This window comes from Electrona antarctica (genome assembly GCF_951216825.1).
Source record: "Electrona antarctica genome assembly, chromosome: 11".
Taxonomy (NCBI): domain Eukaryota; kingdom Metazoa; phylum Chordata; class Actinopteri; order Myctophiformes; family Myctophidae; genus Electrona; species Electrona antarctica.
The window spans coordinates 5,253,228-5,274,144 of record NC_136792.1 but is presented as its reverse complement, the minus strand read 5'-3'; the positions used below and the strand labels follow the sequence as shown (position 1 = coordinate 5,274,144).

At 42.1% G+C, this 20,917-nt stretch overlaps 1 protein-coding gene across 1 annotated transcript in view; it reads right to left on the bottom strand.

Annotated features, from left to right (window-relative positions):
- Positions 1-12,513: 12,513 nt before the first annotated feature.
- st14a (ST14 transmembrane serine protease matriptase a) overlaps positions 12,514-20,917 on the bottom strand; it is a 37,209-nt gene continuing 28,805 nt past the window's right edge. Inside the window, exons 12-19 of the mRNA XM_079513487.1 lie at positions 20,591-20,695; positions 20,246-20,353; positions 19,237-19,356; positions 18,690-18,815; positions 17,661-17,844; positions 16,801-17,072; positions 16,047-16,183; positions 12,514-13,704 (exon numbers count right to left, since the gene is read on the bottom strand). Of these exons, the coding sequence (XP_079369613.1) occupies positions 13,543-13,704; positions 16,047-16,183; positions 16,801-17,072; positions 17,661-17,844; positions 18,690-18,815; positions 19,237-19,356; positions 20,246-20,353; positions 20,591-20,695 (1,214 nt within the window). The 3' untranslated portion in view covers positions 12,514-13,542. The remainder of the gene's footprint in view (positions 13,705-16,046; positions 16,184-16,800; positions 17,073-17,660; positions 17,845-18,689; positions 18,816-19,236; positions 19,357-20,245; positions 20,354-20,590; positions 20,696-20,917) is intronic.

Sequence of the window (20,917 nt, the reverse complement as noted above, 5' to 3'; positions counted from 1 at the left end):
TGGCTCGCTGATAACAAACTATCTTTACACCTGGGAAAAACTGAATCCATTCTCTTTGGCTCTATTAGTAATCTCAGCAAGGCAAATGGCTTCTTGGTTAGAGTGGGTGACAATGTTATCACACGTAAAGATGAAATTACCTACCTAGGTTCCATCCTGGAGGCTAATCTTTCCGGTGATAAAATGGCCACCAACGTAATCAAAAAAGTCAACCATAGAACAAGATTCCTCTACAGGATCTCCTCACTGGTCAACAAAAACACCTTGAAGACCTTAACAGGAGCCCTTGTACAGGGTTTCTTTGACTATGCATGCACCTCCTGGTACCACAGCACCTCAAAGGCCCTTAAAACCAGGCTCCAGACTTCCCAAAACAAACTGGTCAGGCTCCTACTTGATCTAGCCCCCCGAACCCACCTCACCCCTGCCCACTTCGACAGGCTGGAATGGCTTAGGGTCGACGACAGAGTACAGCATCTTGCAATGGGTCTGGTCCACAAGATTCGATACACCACCAAGATACCCATGTACCTGTCTAGATACTTCCTTAATGTTAACGAAGTCCACACCCACAACACCAGAGGGAGTGCAACGAACCATGTACAACCCAGATTCGGCACAAACAAGGGACTAAATTATTTTCGCTCCTATGCCACCAAAATGTGGAACGCCCTACCAACTGTCATTAAGACATGCGAATCCCTTGACTCCTTCAAAACCGCTCTCAAAGGGCACCTACGGATGGCTGCAATTCGAAACTGGCCCCCGTAAAATCTGAATCCCCCCCCCCGCCCCCCCCTTTTTTCCCCTCACTGTATATATTTCTTTTCCCTTTTTACCTCCTTTTTGATGAATTCTTTTTTGATGAATTCCTGTTCTGTCTATAGAAGTGTCTATTTGTACGTCTCTAAATGTTTTGATGATTTGAACATGGTGGACCCTGTTGGAAACAAGTGTAATGCTTAATTGGGTCGTCCACTCACAGTTAACAGCCTTTGTATTGAGTTTGTGCTTGAAATGTACTGTAATTCTGCAAACTGTTAATAAATTCTTCAATCAATCAATCAAAACCTGCGATAACACAGTCTGCTGTTCCCTTTGAGTACAACATTGATACAAAAATAAAATACAAAAAATAAAATAACAGGAGATTTGTCTATTGTTTCTTTTGCTGTTGTTTATCTCTAGACGTTCGAATGTTTATGAACCACAATGGAAACAAGTCTCTGGCTCTTCTGTCATTATCTAGTTGGCCTTTTAAGAACGGCATGCACAGTGGCTCACTGGGTACAGAGCCTGCCTAGGAATCAGGAGGCTGCACATTCAAGTCCTGGCTCTGACATAGTGTCCCAAAATCATGAAAATAAGACATAATATATTATGCCGTCCCAAACCATGGACTATAGTATGTTGTTTTTTCATGATTTTCATCTTTTTTTCAAATAGTCCAAAATCACGAAAAACGACATGCTATAGTATGCCGTCCGAAAAAAATTATAACTTTGGCATGCTACTAGTCCTACATACTTACACCTAGAAACCCCATTCAAACCTATTTAGGTTCATCTTACGGTGGACATGTTTGCCTGAAAAGGAATCTTTGAAATGTTTCATCGTTTTAGAAATATAGTGCTTTTAAATTTGAGAAATTCAGAATGGGGGTCAATGGCAGATTTTGGCAAGTAAAGATTTGAGTGGGGTTTGAACACACAACCTCCAGATCATGCAGCCAGTGTGCTAAGTCACTGATGTACTTGCTACCTGCCACAACCCAGTCTGCTGTTCCCTTTGAGTACAACATTGATACAAAAATAAAATACAAAAAATAAAATTACAGGAGATTTGTCTATTGTTTCTTTTGCTGTTGTTTATCTCTAGACGTTTGAATGTTTATGAACCACAATGGAAACAAGTCTCTGGCACTTCTGTCATTATCTATTCGGCCTTTTAAGAACAGCATGCACAGTGTCTCACTGGGTACAGACTAGAGCCTGCCTGGGAATCAGGAGGCTGCAGGTTCAAGTCCTGGCTCTGACATAGTGTCCCAAAATCATGAAAATATGACAAAATATATTATGCCGTCCCAAACCATGGCCTATAGTATGTCGTTTTTTCATGATTTTCATCTTTTTTTCAAATCCTCCAAAATCATGAAAAACGACATGCTATAGTATGCCGTCCGAAGCCATGAACTATAGTATGTCGTTTTTTCATGATTTTCATCTTTTTTTCAAATAGTCCAAAATCACGAAAAACGACATGCTATAGTATGCCGTCCGAAAGAAATTATAACTTTGGCATGCTACTAGTCCTACATACTTACACCTAGAATCCCCATTCAAACCTATTTAGGTTCATCTTACGGTGGACATGTTTGCCTGAAAAGGAATCTTTGAAATGTTTCATAGTTTTAGAAATATAGTGCTTTAAATTTGAGAAATTTATAATGGCAGATAGTGGCACGTCAAAAAATCATTCACCTAGAAACTCCATTCACACTTTTTATAATTCAGCTTTCTGTGGAGACACATGCTGGAACTTTTTACTTTGAAATGTTTTGTAGTTTCTGAGTTATTTAAGTTAAACGCCCAATGCATTCCCAATGGCAATAGCACAAACTTTGGCATGCTACTAGTCCTACATACTTACACCTAGAAACCCCATTCAAACCTATTTAGGTTCATCTTACGGTGGACATGTTTGCCTGAAAAGGAATCTTTGAAATGTTTCATAGTTTTAGAAATATAGTGCTTTAAATTTGAGAAATTTATAATGGCAGATAGTGGCACGTCAAAAAATCATTCACCTAGAAACTCCATTCACACTTTTTATAATTCAGCTTTCTGTGGAGACACATGCTGGAACCTTTTACTTTGAAATGTTTTGTAGTTTCTGAGTTATTTAAGTTAAACGCCCAATGCATTCCCAATGGCAATAGCACAAACTTTGGCATGCTACTAGTCCTACATACTTACACCTAGAAACCCCATTCAAACCTATTTAGGTTCATCTTACGGTGGACATGTTTGCCTGAAAAGGAATCTTTGAAATGTTTCATCGTTTTAGAAATATAGTGCTTTAAATTTGAGAAATTCAGAATGGGGGTCAATGGCAGATTTTGGCAAGTAAAGATTTGAGTGGGGTTTGAACCCACAACCTCCAGATCATGCAGCCAGTGTGCTAAGTCACTGATGTACTTGCTACCTGCCACAACCCAGTCTGCTGTTCCCTTTGAGTACAACATTGATACAAAAATAAAATACAAAAAATAAAATTACAGGAGATTTGTCTATTGTTTCTTTTGCTGTTGTTTATCTCTAGACGTTTGAATGTTTATGAACCACAATGGAAACAAGTCTCTGGCTCTTCTGTCATTATCTATTCGGCCTTTTAAGAACAGCATGCACAGTGTGTCACTGGGTACAGACTAGAGCCTGCCTGGGAATCAGGAGGCTGCAGGTTCAAGTCCTGGCTCTGACATAGTGTCCCAAAATCATGAAAATATGACAAAATATATTATGCCGTCCCAAACCATGGACTATAGTATGTAGTTTTTTCATGATTTTCATCTTTTTTTCAAATCCTCCAAAATCATGAAAAACGACATTATAGTATGCCGTCCGAAGTCATGAACTATAGTATGTAGTTTTTTCATGATTTTCATCTTTTTTTCAAATAGTCCAAAATCACGAAAAAAGACATGCTATAGTATGCCGTCCGAAAAAAATTATAACTTTGGCATGCTACTAGTCCTACATACTTACACCTAGAAACCCCATTCAAACCTATTTAGGTTCATCTTACGGTGGACATGTTTGCCTGAAAAGGAATCTTTGAAATGTTTCATCGTTTTAGAAATATAGTGCTTTTAAATTTGAGAAATTCAGAATGGGGGTCAATGGCAGATTTTGGCAAGTAAAGATTTGAGTGGGGTTTGAACCCACAACCTCCAGATCATGCAGCCAGTGTGCTAAGTCACTGATCTACTTGCTACCTGCGACAACACAGTCTGCTGTTCCCTTTGAGTACAACATTGATACAAAAATAAAATACAAAAAATAAAATAACAGGAGATTTGTCTATTGTTTCTTTTGCTGTTGTTTATCTCTAGACGTTCGAATGTTTATGAACCACAATGGAAACAAGTCTCTGGCTCTTCTGTCATTATCTAGTTGGCCTTTTAAGAACGGCATGCACAGTGGCTCACTGGGTACAGAGCCTGCCTAGGAATCAGGAGGCTGCACATTCAAGTCCTGGCTCTGACATAGTGTCTCAAAATCATGAAAATAAGACATAATATATTATGCCGTCCCAAACCATGGACTATAGTATGTTGTTTTTTCATGATTTTCATCTTTTTTTCAAATAGTCCAAAATCACGAAAAACGACATGCTATAGTATGCCGTCCGAAAAAAATTATAACTTTGGCATGCTACTAGTCCTACATACTTACACCTAGAAACCCCATTCAAACCTATTTAGGTTCATCTTACGGTGGACATGTTTGCCTGAAAAGGAATCTTTGAAATGTTTCATCGTTTTAGAAATATAGTGCTTTTAAATTTGAGAAATTCAGAATGGGGGTCAATGGCAGATTTTGGCAAGTAAAGATTTGAGTGGGGTTTGAACCCACAACCTCCAGATCATGCAGCCAGTGTGCTAAGTCACTGATGTACTTGCTACCTGCCACAACTCAGTCTGCTGTTCCCTTTGAGTACAACATTGATACAAAAATAAAATACAAAAAATAAAATTACAGGAGATTTGTCTATTGTTTCTTTTGCTGTTGTTTATCTCTAGACGTTTGAATGTTTATGAACCACAATGGAAACTAGTCTCTGGCTCTTCTGTCATTATCTATTCGGCCTTTTAAGAACAGCATGCACAGTGTCTCACTGGGTACAGACTAGAGCCTGCCTGGGAATCAGGAGGCTGCAGGTTCAAGTCCTGGCTCTGACATAGTGTCCCAAAATCATGAAAATATGACAAAATATATTATGCCGTCCCAAACCATGGCCTATAGTATGTCGTTTTTTCATGATTTTCATCTTTTTTTCAAATCCTCCAAAATCATGAAAAACGACATGCTATAGTATGCCGTCCGAAGCCATGAACTATAGTATGTCGTTTTTTCATGATTTTCATCTTTTTTTCAAATAGTCCAAAATCACGAAAAACGACATGCTATAGTATGCCGTCCGAAAGAAATTATAACTTTGGCATGCTACTAGTCCTACATACTTACACCTAGAATCCCCATTCAAACCTATTTAGGTTCATCTTACGGTGGACATGTTTGCCTGAAAAGGAATCTTTGAAATGTTTCATAGTTTTAGAAATATAGTGCTTTAAATTTGAGAAATTTATAATGGCAGATAGTGGCACGTCAAAAAGTCATTCACCTAGAAACTCCATTCACACTTTTTATAATTCAGCTTTCTGTGGAGACACATGCTGGAACTTTTTACTTTGAAATGTTTTTTAGTTTCTGAGTTATTTAAGTTAAACGCCCAATGCATTCCCAATGGCAATAGCACAAACTTTGGCATGCTACTAGTCCTACATACTTACACCTAGAAACCCCATTCACACCTATTTAGGTTCATCTTACGGTGGACATGTTTGCCTGAAAAGGAATCTTTGAAATGTTTCATAGTTTTAGAAATATAGTGCTTTAAATTTGAGAAATTTATAATGGCAGATAGTGGCACGTCAAAAAATCATTCACCTAGAAACTCCATTCACACTTTTTATAATTCAGCTTTCTGTGGAGACACATGCTGGAACTTTTTACTTTGAAATGTTTTGTAGTTTCTGAGTTATTTAAGTTAAACGCCCAATGCATTCCCAATGGCAATAGCACAAACTTTGGCATGCTACTAGTCCTACATACTTACACCTAGAAACCCCATTCAAACCTATTTAGGTTCATCTTACGGTGGACATGTTTGCCTGAAAAGGAATCTTTGAAATGTTTCATCGTTTTAGAAATATAGGTCCTCATTCACAACGGCGTTTACGCTCATAACGTTACGTAACGTGAGCGGAGCGTGAGCGGACAGGCATTTACGTGGATTCCCACATTACGTGGGAATTCATGAACTTGAACGTGAACTTGACGGTTACGTTGTTTGGTCGGAAACTCCGCTATAAGCTGCGCCACCTCAGAGGGTCGTGTACTGCTTGCGTAGATTTATTCAGAAGGCTTTAGTCTTCATGCTGACTCAATTAAAAGTCCCCAAACCTCAGATAAAATATGTAGGCATGTGTCAACATTGGTCAGCACATAAAAAAAATGATAGCTTATATAAAAGCCAAGTATCACTTGTATGCCTAAATGCAAGCATTCTAGAGGCAGGTTAGCCTAGAGTCCCATACAGAAACTGCCCCTGCAAGCCCGACACCTTTTTATTTATGTATTAGGATATTTCTAGCATGCGCGATTGCGCTGCTCACTTGACAGCTTTCTACTCGCAGTGCAACGCGTTGTGAGCTTGTAGATCGGCTCTCGCGGACTCGCGCTGCATGTTAAAAAACAAACTCACAATTATTATAAGAACATATCTGCATTCTGCACTGTACGAATCCAACGTTGTTTAGTGTAGTAATGCCTGCAGTAGGCCTATTGAAATTGTTTTGTTACGGAGCTCCTTTGAGTCAGTCTGACTGTCGGTGCGTGTGTGTGTGTGGACAGTCCAATCTGGGTGAAATTCACATTGGAAAATGAATATAACGGCGAGCCTGGCCCGGACAGAACAGATTATTTCTATGGTTCACAGACATGCCGCTCGAGAGCAGTCACGAGGGCTAATTAGCCCTATAGAAATATAGAAGTCCACATTATTGCATCAGCGCGTGCAATTCGGCCAGTCATAGTTTTAAGCCAGTGCACCTTAATTAATTATAATATGGGGAACCTATAGCTAGGCTGTAGGCTACTACATTGATCTCATCATGAGATCAATCAAGTTTGGTGCCAAATGTCCCGTGAATCATTTGAATTTTTAATATGACGACATCATGAAATGAACCTGCACTTAGATCTGACAAAGAGGAGGCTACCCGCGTATATGGTTGAAATTTTAAATAGCTATAGGCCTATGCCTACGTGTCCATGATCAGAACAAATCCATTCTCCAGGCATTCAGACAGATGACAGTGAGATGATATTAATCTATTCCCCGCATGAATCAATGCAGCTCTGATAAAAATATCGGATATATGTTTTACCTCTGCAAAGGTGTGAGTGAGCAATTGTTCAATAGAAAAGAAAAGGCTTTATAATATAATTGCCAAGTATACGCTAGCTTGCTGCCTTGGTCCCGAACTTAAATAAATAAATGGCCAAGCTGCATTTTATGCCGTAAGTCAGCTTGACATTGCTGCAGCGGTGCGGAGCAGCGTTCACCGTTTTGTAAGCTTGGGAAAATGATTTATATAGTTTAATGGTAGGCTATAGACAATATAAAGAATCACGCACAAATGTAATGGTATATGGATGTAAAAAAAGGTGGTGGTCGTCGCTCCGGCGCTTGACATGGTCAGATCATTTTCTTTTAATTTCCTAATATGGCCTAATTTCTTTCCAGCAATCATTTTTATTTTAATTTGTGAAGCCACTATACTGGAAAATATCATTATTTTGTTGCATTCCGTCAGGAGGACCTCTATTTCGTTTGAGCTGTAAGGCCTATAGTTCTTTTTTGTTTTTTTTACTGCTGTCTGCTGAGTCATGCTTGACGCCTTTTATGGTGTGAAATGGGGCGTGGATCAATGCAAATGAAGTTATCCGGTGATTTTCCGATCATTTGGCACCCGCTCGCATTCACCTGCGTACCTCACAACATACACCTGCGTACCTGTGGTACACACCGCTCTTTGAATTGCACGGCAAAACAACGTTGCGTGATCGGACGGAATTTCCCGCATCTGTTTACGCTTCCGTTAAGCTTCCGTTACACTCTGGCGTATTTCTCCTTTGTGAATGAGGACCATAGTGCTTTAAATTTGAGAAATTCAGAATGGGGGTCAATGGCAGATTTTGGCAAGTAAAGATTTGAGTGGGGTTTGAACCCACAACCTCCAGATCATGCAGCCAGTGTGCTAAGTCACTGATGTACTTGCTACCTGCCACAACCCAGTCTGCTGTTCCCTTTGAGTACAACATTGATACAAAAATAAAATACAAAAAATAAAATTACAGGAGATTTGTCTATTGTTTCTTTTGCTGTTGTTTATCTCTAGACGTTTGAATGTTTATGAACCACAATGGAAACAAGTCTCTGGCTCTTCTGTCATTATCTATTCGGCCTTTTAAGAACAGCATGCACAGTGTGTCACTGGGTACAGTGCCTGCCTGGAAATCAGGAGGCTGCAGGTTCAAGTCCTGGCTCTGACATAGTGTCCCAAAATCATGAAAATATGACAAAATATATTATGCCGTCCCAAACCATGGACTATAGTATGTCGTTTTTTCATGATTTTCATCTTTTTTTCAAATCCTCCAAAATCATGAAAAACGACATGCTATAGTATGCCGTCCGAAGTCATGAACTATAGTATGTAGTTTTTTCATGATTTTCATCTTTTTTTCAAATAGTCCAAAATCACGAAAAAATACATGCTATAGTATGCCGTCCGAAAGAAATTATAACTTTGGCATGCTACTAGTCCTACATACTTACACCTAGAATCCCCATTCAAACCTATTTAGGTTCATCTTACGGTGGACATGTTTGCCTGAAAAGGAATCTTTGAAATGTTTCATAGTTTTAGAAATATAGTGCTTTAAATTTGAGAAATTTATAATGGCAGATAGTGGCACGTCAAAAAATCATTCACCTAGAAACTCCATTCACACTTTTTATAATTCAGCTTTCTGTGGAGACACATGCTGGAACTTTTTACTTTGAAATGTTTTGTAGTTTCTGAGTTATTTAAGTTAAACGCCCAATGCATTCCCAATGGCAATAGCACAAACTTTGGCATGCTACTAGTCCTACATACTTACACCTAGAAACCCCATTCAAACCTATTTAGGTTCATCTTACGGTGGACATGTTTGCCTGAAAAGGAATCTTTGAAATGTTTCATCGTTTTAGAAATATAGTGCTTTTAAATTTGAGAAATTCAGAATGGGGGTCAATGGCAGATTTTGGCAAGTAAAGATTTGAGTGGGGTTTGAACCCACAACCTCCAGATCATGCAGCCAGTGTGCTAAGTCACTGATCTACTTGCTACCTGCGACAACACAGTCTGCTGTTCCCTTTGAGTACAACATTGATACAAAAATAAAATACAAAAAATAAAATAACAGGAGATTTGTCTATTGTTTCTTTTGCTGTTGTTTATCTCTAGACGTTCGAATGTTTATGAACCACAATGGAAACAAGTCTCTGGCTCTTCTGTCATTATCTAGTTGGCCTTTTAAGAACGGCATGCACAGTGGCTCACTGGGTACAGAGCCTGCCTAGGAATCAGGAGGCTGCACATTCAAGTCCTGGCTCTGACATAGTGTCTCAAAATCATGAAAATAAGACATAATATATTATGCCGTCCCAAACCATGGACTATAGTATGTTGTTTTTTCATGATTTTCATCTTTTTTTCAAATAGTCCAAAATCACGAAAAACGACATGCTATAGTATGCCGTCCGAAAAAAATTATAACTTTGGCATGCTACTAGTCCTACATACTTACACCTAGAAACCCCATTCACACCTATTTAGGTTCATCTTACGGTGGACATGTTTGCCTGAAAAGGAATCTTTGAAATGTTTCATCGTTTTAGAAATATAGTGCTTTTAAATTTGAGAAATTCAGAATGGGGGTCAATGGCAGATTTTGGCAAGTAAAGATTTGAGTGGGGTTTGAACCCACAACCTCCAGATCATGCAGCCAGTGTGCTAAGTCACTGATGTACTTGCTACCTGCCACAACCCAGTCTGCTGTTCCCTTTGAGTACAACATTGATACAAAAATAAAATACAAAAAATAAAATTACAGGAGATTTGTCTATTTTTTCTTTTGCTGTTGTTTATCTCTAGACGTTTGAATGTTTTTGAACCACAATGGAAACAAGTCTCTGGCTCTTCTGTCATTATCTAGTTGGCCTTTTAAGAACAGCATGCACAGTGGCTCACTGGGTACAGAGCCTGCCTGGGAATCAGGAGGCTGCAGGTTCAAGTCCTGGCTCTGACATAGTGTCCCAAAATCATGAAAATAAGACCAAACCATGGACTATAGTATGTTGTTTTTTCATGATTTTCATCATTTTTTCAAATAGTCCAAAATCACGAAAAACAACATGCTATAGTATGCCGTCCGAAAAAAATGATAACTTTGGCATGCTACTAGTCCTACATACTGTAAGCCTCTGGCTCTTTTCTCATTATGTGGCTATTTGTACACAACAAGCCCAGTGGCTCACTGGCAAAGAGCCTGCCTGTGAATCAGGAGGCCACAGGTTCTAGTCCTCAGGTTCTAGTCCTCAGGTTCTAGTCCTGGCTCTGACATTGTGTCCCTTTTGATTGTGACAAGTCAAATGGCTTCAACAGAGAATTGCTGAAAAACTTTATCCTAGTACAATCAACCTAATTTGATCTACAAAGATAATCGTTAGTAATATATAGTATGTTGTCATGTAGTTTTTTTTTATTGTGGAATATCATGAAAAACGACATACTATAGTATGTCATATACTATATGTCAATGAGCCCCCCGGGGACCCCCACACAGAGTTGCACCACTCACTTCACATGGGTGTGATTTTTTAACACTATATAGTAGGTAATGTCAGGAAATAAGGGAAGGAGATGTTTTGCAATTATCATAGAGATGCAGCTCCCTCTGCTGGTGAAAAAGGAGAAGAGCAGAAAATCTATAGGCTACAAAGTCTACTTTTGCTGAACACATGTAAGTGAGAAATGTTGATGGGTCACCAACTCTAGTCCAACCCGGACCCGTGACCGTGGTTCCATGGGGAAAAAAAGTTCAACACGCTTGCTTTGGATCGTGTCAAATTATTCTGAGATACAACCTACACTATAGTTTGTATTAACATTTAAATTAACAAAAAAATGTAATCCTCTCTCCAAAACAGTTGTGGAATAGTTGTGGAGATAAATAATAAAACAGGTTATATAAATAAACAGGTTATAAAGTTACATTATTTTTGAAACTCCTTGTAATGTTTTGATTATATAGGCTATGGCTATCCATCCATTTAAAGGCCTATACTGATAGTGTCACCCTGTGTTTTGTGACATTCTCATGTGTTTAGTCGATCTAATCTAATAGCCCAACGGTTATCTTCATATAGATATAGTCTAAATTGTTCCACACTATGTCCATCTCAGAAGTGGACTTGGTATGGTAGAGAAATCTACTTACCAATGATGCTCTGTGTCCAGGGACGGATTAACCCCTACGAGGGCACCTGGGCCGGTAATATTTGCAGGGCCCCCTTAGCGCGCATGCGCGCGACATTTTCGTGTTTTTCCGTGTTTTTATCATCTTTTTAACCTAAATTTAACAAAATCAACAGCCAATGAAGGGCCCCAGGAGCCCTTTTCAGGGCGTCAAACCTAGTACCTCACGGCCCAATTTCCCCGAAGGGCCCTGAGAGCCAAGGGCCCCCTGGGCCACGGCCCCACTGGCCCAATTGGCTAATTTGTCCCTGTCTGTGTCAGCTCTGTCACCCTGTCGTGTTTTATTAAATGACCAGATCACTGTTGTGAGGTATAAGTGCGTTACATGGCTACTGGCATCTGGCATTTTGTTTTATAATGCAATTTTGGGTCATGGGTGGGATGGCCGACTTGGAAGAATTTTCAATGTAATCAATTGGACTAGATTAGCCTACAAGCTTACACTTCCATGTGGAGGTAAACTGAGGCAGAACACTAACAGTGGTCTCTCTAATATACAGCAATCTGGGAACCCATCTTGGGAAAAAAAGGAAAAAACAGTGATCTCTTTTAACCCATTCCGGATGGGAACCCGTTTTGGTGTTTTAACTAAACATTATTTAGCTATCGAAAAATAGCAGATCTACAAGCTCATAGCGCGCCACCGAGTGGCGCGCTACGAGCTTGTAGGTCTGCTATTTTTGAAAAATCGTGAAAATGTGGCACAAATCTTTGAATATATATTTTCAGAAGACTTTTTTATTTCGACGTCAGGCAGTAGTCTCTCAACAGTGTCTCAAGAGACTACTTAGTGATAATAGACCTCACAATGCCTTGATTGACCAATTTGAAGCTAGTATTCAACGAAGCCATGTAATAATTTGCTGTATTTGATGCCTTTCCCCTGAGATGATCAGTCTCACCTTTGGAGACAACTTAAGACTGTAGTGTACTCATTGTAGACACTCTTATGAAGTTACTAGTTGTATATGCTTTCTATTTACTTTTAAGTTCATCTATAGACTATAGTTCATGACTAACTAATATGTAAACATTAAAACAATGTCTGGCGAAAAAACATTTGATTATGTCAAAACAGACAAGACTTGGTGGTACATTTATTTTAAAAACTGGCACTGTAAATTACATTATTTACACAATTTGAGGCAGTACAGTTCACCCGACCGACAGCTAAATTCATTCACTTTTTAGTGCATTGAGATCACAATACAGTAGGTTACAAGAAAACCAAGACAACTTTCACTCTTTGCATGTTTGGTTTCCATTTCACATCCTGTTAAAATGAAATGCAAAACCTGGAATAAAATTAAAATAAAAGCCTAAAACGTGTTTGTAAAAGTGAACACATCACATTCACAGATCACATCTTCGAGTCCCTTCATGTCAAAGCTCTGTGCAGGATGATATAATCTGAACACACGACCAAATCATAGGAGGTAAGACCTACGACCGTAAACTTGATTAGTACAAATCAAGAAAATCGAGGAATTGTCAGACACACAAGAAAGGAGAGTGGGAAACATATATAGAGCAGTATGTGCACGACATGTCCTACATGCACGTATGTAACATCATCAGCATCATTAAACCAAATATGTACATTTCATATGTGCTACTTTGTTGTGCTTTGCATGCTTTAACCAGTGTATACCTATCTTGGGCTGGGCATGCCATTATAGGAGTAAAAATCTTAAAATAGCCCGTCTACAAGCATGGCTTGTAGACGGGCTATTTTCGCTGTGCGACACAGACAAAGACAAAGTATAAAACAGGGCTCAAGTGGTCATTAAAGCATGATGCAAAACAGGCAGCTAAAAGGCACAAAACATTTATTTACATTTCAATATTTAAAAAAAAACACACACACACACATTCTACACACCTTAAAAATTGCATTGGACGTTAAAAAAAACAATTGCTGCAAATGCAAACAGTCTGTCATCCAATTTAGGAGTGATGCTGAGACCGCGTTGCACCGCTGCGGTGATGCCTGCAGGGGGAGCAGTCCTTTGAATGGAATGACACAGTTTGTGCTGCTGTGTTGCTCGTCATCCTCATGGCTGCTTGTCATTCTGTGTCGATATCGTTAGGCCCGTTATCCTCCATAGCCGCTACACGCCTGTCTTTTCTTTGATCCAGCCGTTGAATTTGGTGACCGTCGAGTAGATGCCTGGCTTATGGCGCCGGGCGCAGCCGTCACCCCAGCTCACCACTCCAGCCAGGAACATACGACCCCCGAGGGATGGGCTGGACAGAGGACCACCAGAATCCCCCTGACAGACAGACACACAAACACCATCACATATAATGACATCAAATAATAACAATAGTTCATTCATTTGCTCCACTTGCTCTCTCCACAATTACAACCGTCATAACTCGCTGAATATTCAAAAAAAATGTCAAGGTTTTTTTCCATTGGAGTGGAACCAAAGTAGAACTTCGCAATGTGTATGTAAAGCCTTATTTATACAATCATTGTACAATGGTGCCCCATGCCATCAATGGTGCCCCATGCCCCAATGGTGCCCCATGCCATCAATGGTGCCCCATGCCCCAATGGTGCCCCATGCCATCAATGGTGCCCCATGCCATCAATGGTGCCCCATGCCCCAATGGTGCCCCATGCCCCAATGGTGCCCCATGCCCCAATGGTGCCCCATGCCATCAATGGTGCCCCATGCCCCAATGGTGCCCCATGCCATCAATGGTGCCCCATGCCATCAATGGTGCCCCATGCCATCAATGGTGCCCCATGCCCCAATGGTGCCCCATGCCATCAATGGTGCCCCATGCCATCAATGGTGCCCCATGCCATCAATGGTGCCCCATGCCATCATGGTGCCCCATGCCATCAATGGTGCCCCATGCCATCAATGGTGCCCCATGCCATCAATGGTGCCCCATGCCATCAATGGTGCCCCATGCCATCAATGGTGCCCCATGCCATCAATGGTGCCCCATGCCCCAATGGTGCCCCATGCCATCAATGGTGCCCCATGCCATCAATGGTGCCCCATGCCCCAATGGTGCCCCATGCCATCAATGGTGCCCCATGCCATCAATGGTGCCCCATGCCCCAATGGTGCCCCATGCCATCAATGGTGCCCCATGCCCCAATGGTGCCCCATGCCCCAATGGTGCCCCATGCCATCAATGGTGCCCCATGCCCCAATGGTGCCCCATGCCCCAATGGTGCCCCATGCCATCAATGGTGCCCCATGCCATCAATGGTGCCCCATGCCATCAATGGTGCCCCATGCCCCAATGGTGCCCCATGCCATCAATGGTGCCCCATGCCCCAATGGTGCCCCATGCCCCAATGGTGCCCCATGCCCCAATGGTGCCCCATGCCCCAATGGTGCCCCATGCCCCAATGGTGCCCCATGCCATCAATGGTGCCCCATGCCATCAATGGTGCCCCATGCCATCAATGGTGCCCCATGCCCCAATGGTGCCCCATGCCATCAATGGTGCCCCATGCCCCAATGGTGCCCCATGCCCCAATGGTGCCCCATGCCATCAATGGTGCCCCATGCCCCAATGGTGCCCCATGCCATCAATGGTGCCCCATGCCATCAATGGTGCCCCATGCCATCAATGGTGCCCCATGCCATCAATGGTGCCCCATGCCCCAATGGTGCCCCATGCCATCAATGGTGCCCCATGCCCCAATGGTGCCCCATGCCCCAATGGTGCCCCATGCCCCAATGGTGCCCCATGCCCCAATGGTGCCCCATGCCATCAATGGTGCCCCATGCCATCAATGGTGCCCCATGCCATCAATGGTGCCCCATGCCATCAATAGGTCAATGTTGTTGTACACGTGAGCTTGTAGATCAGCTATTTTCGGCATGTGACACCGGGGCGTGGCCTCGTAAAAATTAACACATTATATTTGGAAAAAACACATCAAAAGTTATCGCTGGCAGTGGCCAACGACGTCTTTTGCCGTGTTTTTTTCCAAAGCCCACACCGCCAAGGACGTGTTATGGCGGTCTCTTGGCTAACCTATGAGTCACCGTTTAACTCTCATTGAAAACGGGAATCAGGAAATCACGTGATTGCAAAAAAAAAACCCAGCTCCCATCCACTCCCACGTTACAGGACTTTCTGAAATGCCTTTATCTCCGTTCCTGTGTCGTTCAACTTCCTCGTCTGCCAGCATGTTATTTTCAACGTACTACGCATGGTTGCTTTGACAAAAAAACGAACAATTGCCAAAGCACAGAGAAACCCTGCATTTTTACCAATTATCGGGGGGTCGGTTGTACTGGATATAAATATTGTGTGACTACTTCAAAGGTATATATAAAATTAAAAAAGTAAAGCTGGCAGTGGGTGGATTATGTATGCATTTACTCTGGCAGTGGGCGGGAACCCCTTTTGGTGTTTTGGGGTTAGCATTATGTTATGCTTTAGCTATTGAAAAATAGCAGATCTACAAGCTCATAGCGCGCCACCGAGTGGCGCGCTACGAGCTTGTAGATCTGCTATTTTTGAAAAATCGAAGAACTAAACGACTGACATAGAAACATAGCTTTTCCAGAAAACTGTCAAGATGTAGAAGACATTTTTTAGAATCTGATCTCAGGTCAGAATGGGTTAAAAGTACCTGACAGGCGTCCACTCCTCCAGACAGCACTCCAGCACACGTCATCCTCCCGGTGATCTGACCGTTCATCAGTTTGTCACACACTGTGCTGTTGATGATGCGGACCTGGGCTTTCTGTAGGACCTTCGCTGCGAACCCTGCGCACACGCACACACACACACACACACACACACACACACACACACACACACACACACACACACACACACACACACACACACACACACACACACACACACACACACACACACACACACTAGGCATGTAACGATATATCGTATATCGATATTAATCCCGACGATATGAATCGATTCGATTCATTGAAATAAAAAAATCGATTTTCAATTTTTATTTTTTTTAGGGGGGCTAGTGTGTGATGCGAAATGTGAGCTTTAGTCATATTTCATCATATTCAAGTGCTTTTGGAGAGAAATGATAGTCATTTTCAGTAGTAGAGCACTGTAGAGGGGAGCTGTGTGTGTCTGTGTCTGTGTCCAGGTGATGATGGTCATTGATGCTCATCAAGGAAGGCAATTATGCTTCTGCACTGTCAAAAGTAATGCTACTTCTTTTGCAATGTAGTTAAATAAAACATCTCAGGGGGGAAGATAAATTATAGAAAATTTCTTTAAAATATATATATATTTTTTAATATCGTGAAAAATCGCATCGTATCGTTTTTTTAACGGTTTTTCGTTTAGGTCCTGAGGTCTAAATGGGTTAATAAGAGTAGACTTGACTAAGATCGACTCACCGCCCTCGCGAGTGGCGCCCCATCCGGTGATCCACACGGTGTGGCCGGGGGGGAAGACGTGCGTTGGCGCCGGCATGCAGATGGGCCTGACGTAGTCGCTGTAGGTGACGGGGCTGTCCAGCTCCATCAGGGCGATGTCGTTGTCGAAGGTGAAGGCGTTGTAGTACGGGTGGGGGATAACCTGCTTGAGTTTCCTCTTCACCACGTCTGGACCGATGCTTTTCTGGACGTGAAGACCCAGGAAGGCCTCCCACGTGCCGGGCTGGGCGAACCTGGAGACAAACATATTTCCTTGATCAAATACAGGCTTTTAACCCATTTTGACCTGACGTCGAAATTTATAAAATGTCTTCTAAATCCTGACAGTTTTCTGTCAGGATTTGCGCCACATTTTCACGATTTTTCAAAATTAGCAGACCTACAAGTTCATAGTGCGGCACTCGGTGCCGCGCTATGAGCTTGTAGATCTGCTATTTTTCAATAGCTAAAGTATAACATAATGCTTAAAACACTAAAAGGGGTTCCCGCCCAAAATGGGTTAAGGAACTCTTTTAGAGTTCTAGGAATCATCAGTTCTATTTTCTTAGGAATCACGTAATCAAGTAATATGATCGGATAAATATCACCTGTTATTGTCACTACTGGAGTGATAACCGAGTAATATACAAGTTTAAATTATAGCAGTAGTGAGTAACACTTTATTTTAACTTAGAGAAATGAATAGTGTACGCCGTAATTATAACATTTAGTGCTGTATTAGACACTGTATCGAGTTGGACACTTGAAAAAAATAGTGCTTAATTTACGGCCATATAACGGACATAACTTCCTCCCAGACGTGAGTGAGAAGTCAAACCTACTTGTTTTGCTTGTCGTCTTGCACACAGTGCGCGGCGGTGACCAGCCAGGTGGGGCTAATGATGGAGGCTCCGCACACGTGGCCGTAGCGTTGGGTTTGCAGGCTGACCTGCCAGGGGAACTCGCCCTCCTCCGCATCCTGACCGCCAACGATGCGCGACGTCTTGAACTTGCTTCTCCCGCAGTCTGAAAACGAGACGCCGTTAATCCCCAAGATGTCAAATGAGAAACAAAACGGCTAAACCGACTCGACACAGCAGTTCAGTTAAAGCACTTCAGCGATCAGGTTTAACCATTTAGCAAATGTATTGCGGTGGTTTTCAACCAGTGGTCCTTGAGGGGGTTCCAGGTGGTCCCCCAGCTAAATGATGTCCAAATGGACACTTATAGATCTCTAACTCTCGAGAGCTAGAGATCTATGTTATCTGCATTTACAAGAAGTCTACACAATCAGAGAATGTAGTAGAACTGTTATTTTGATCAACGTTTGCCTGTTATCTCTGTGTGAGTGTCAGTGTATACCGATTTGTGTGATGGGAACAATGTGTACTTGAAAAAAGTACAAAGACATGCACATCCAACCGCAACTTGGGCAGGTGCCGAGCGGTGAGTAGTAGTATACACAGATAAAGAAAATAAGGTACTGGCACACTGTGGGCTCCGATACTCGTTACACATTTCGAGCGCAATGCTCTTCCTCAGACTCAATCAGAGGAAGAGCATTGCGCTCGAAACGTCAGTCAATTTTTTGTGCAAATAAAGGCACATCACGAGCATCGGAGCCCACAGTGTGCCAGTACCTTATTTTCTTTAACAATGTGTACTTGACCATGTACAGTGTTGTACACGATATACAATTTCATTTTAGATATTTGATATTTTCCCCAATAGACTCAAAGAGTCTATAGTCTGTATATTGACGTTACACCCCAATCTTCATTTTCTTTTTATCGCCGAGACCTGAACTCAAAGCCACCACTGAGAAACAGTGTAGTTGTAGTATAACAAGGTGATCTTTATAGGACACGTACCACAGTTGTCCTCGTCCGAGCCGTCCTCACAGTCTTTAGTGCCGTCACACTCTGGGTTCTCCTTGTTGATGCACTTGTTGTTTTTACATTTGTATGTGATGTCAGTGCATGTGATGCCCTTTGCCGCTGGGGAGGAGAGGAAGAGGAGGAAGGAGGAGAGGAAGGAGGGGAGGAGAGGAAGAGATAAACATCAATCCCCAAATCCAGGCGAAACATTTCAACATTTGTAGAGCTTTTACATTTTTTACATATTTTCAAACATTTTTGAAATGATAAAAATGGGGCATGAATGTGGGCGGGAACCCCTTTTGGTGTTAGCATTATGTTATGCTTTAGCTATTGAAAAATAGCAGATCTACAAGCTCATAGCACGCCACCGAGTGGCGCGCTACGAGCTTGTAGGTCTGCTATTTTTGAAAAATCAAAGAACGACTGACAGAAACATAGCTTTTTCAGAAAACTGTCAGGATGTAGAAGACATTTTTAGAATCTGATCTCAGGTCAGAATGGTTTAATTCTCCACGGAGCACCCGGAGAGGAAACTCACCTGGAGTGCAGCCTATCTCATCAGTGGCGTCGCCACAGTCGTCGCGGCCATCGCAGCGCTTCTTGGAAGACACACACTTGTTGTTGTTGCACGCCACCTCTCCAGACTGGCACGACGAACCTACACACCAGAAGACCAAAAAGGAAAGAAGGAAAAAAAAAGGAATGGGTATGAGGGCCTGCCTGTCTTTTTTTGTCATCTTAACCCACATGATCCCTATTCTGAGGCCAATATTAGCTGAAAACAGCAGGTCCACAAGCTTGTAGATTGCCCATTTTCTGCAATGAGATTTGGTATAGAGGGAATGCAGAAGGGGGCCAAGTATAGACCCCTGTTTGACTCGGATCAGTGATTTTACCAGGATTGTTGGGCATGACTCGGTTTGTGCTTGGCTGAGATGGTTAGAAGGGAGCGCTCTGTGTGATAAAGTATTCCGTCTATCACGGCATACCAACATCATGGCAACTCAACGAGTCCATTGGCTGCTCGCCGTGGGCACTCGCTCACCTAGCAGCTCACTTAGGCCTGACTCACACCTTTACATCTAGCATACAACATTGATGGATGCTAGATGTAAACAAAGGGTTTGTTTACATCTTGCCCCAATGCATTTCCAATGGAAGTCACATGGTTTGACACAACATTTGTGTTGTACGGCTTTCGGCTGTGTTTCGGCTGCCCCACATTTTTGTTGTATGAGGGGGAGGGGGGCAGTCGAAACACAGCCCAAAGCCGTACAACAGAAATGTTGTGTCAAACCATGTGACTTCCATTGGAAATGCATTGGGGCGGCCATGACACTTACCCTTTGTTTACATCTAGCATCCAACAATGTTGTATGCTAGATGCGATGGTGTGAGTGAGGCCTTAGGGGGGTGGCTTACGAGAGTCCTCAAGCCCACACTGTTGCCACACCAGCCCCCGTGAGTAAACAAAATGTGGAAAACGATGTAGCCTCTGGTCTAACTATACAGCTAAGTACAGTATATAAAGGTTGAAGTGGTCTTACCGCAGTTCTCTTCGTCGGTGCTGTCACCACAGTCGTTGACTCCGTCACACTGCCAGAACATGGGCTTGCACAGGCCGTTCTTACACTTGATGTCAGACGACTTGCAAACTGGAAACACACAACATACTGCATATATACACCATGTACAAATAATAATATGTATTTCCATAGCCTCTTTCATGCATAGCGGAAGCTTATAGTGCTTTACAAAAGCAGTTTTACATGAGGTTTTTCAGGAAAAACAAATACATTTTAAAAATAGCCATGTAAAGAATAGTTAGCGTAAAACGGCGGTCATGTGTTTTCCAAACAAAACAACAAAGCTGTTGGGGACTTTGCACTTACCGCAGTTCATCTCGTCACTCATGTCTCCGCAGTCGTTCCAGCCGTCACACTTGAGGTCCAGCTTAATGCAGCGCTTGTTCCTGCACTGGAACTGCTTTGGGCACGCTGTGGACAGAGAGGTCAGGGTCAGTTCAACTGAGCTGAGTCGCTGAGCTTAACGCTAGGAAGGTTGGCAATATAGATTTTTGTCAAAACAGACAAATCAGCTATTGTCACTCGTCGTCGTATGGCGACAAAAAAGTCTCACTAAGGCGCGATTCATACTCCTATTTTAGAGCCGAATAAAAGTCGGTTCGGCTCTGTAGAGCCTACAATGTGACGTCATTT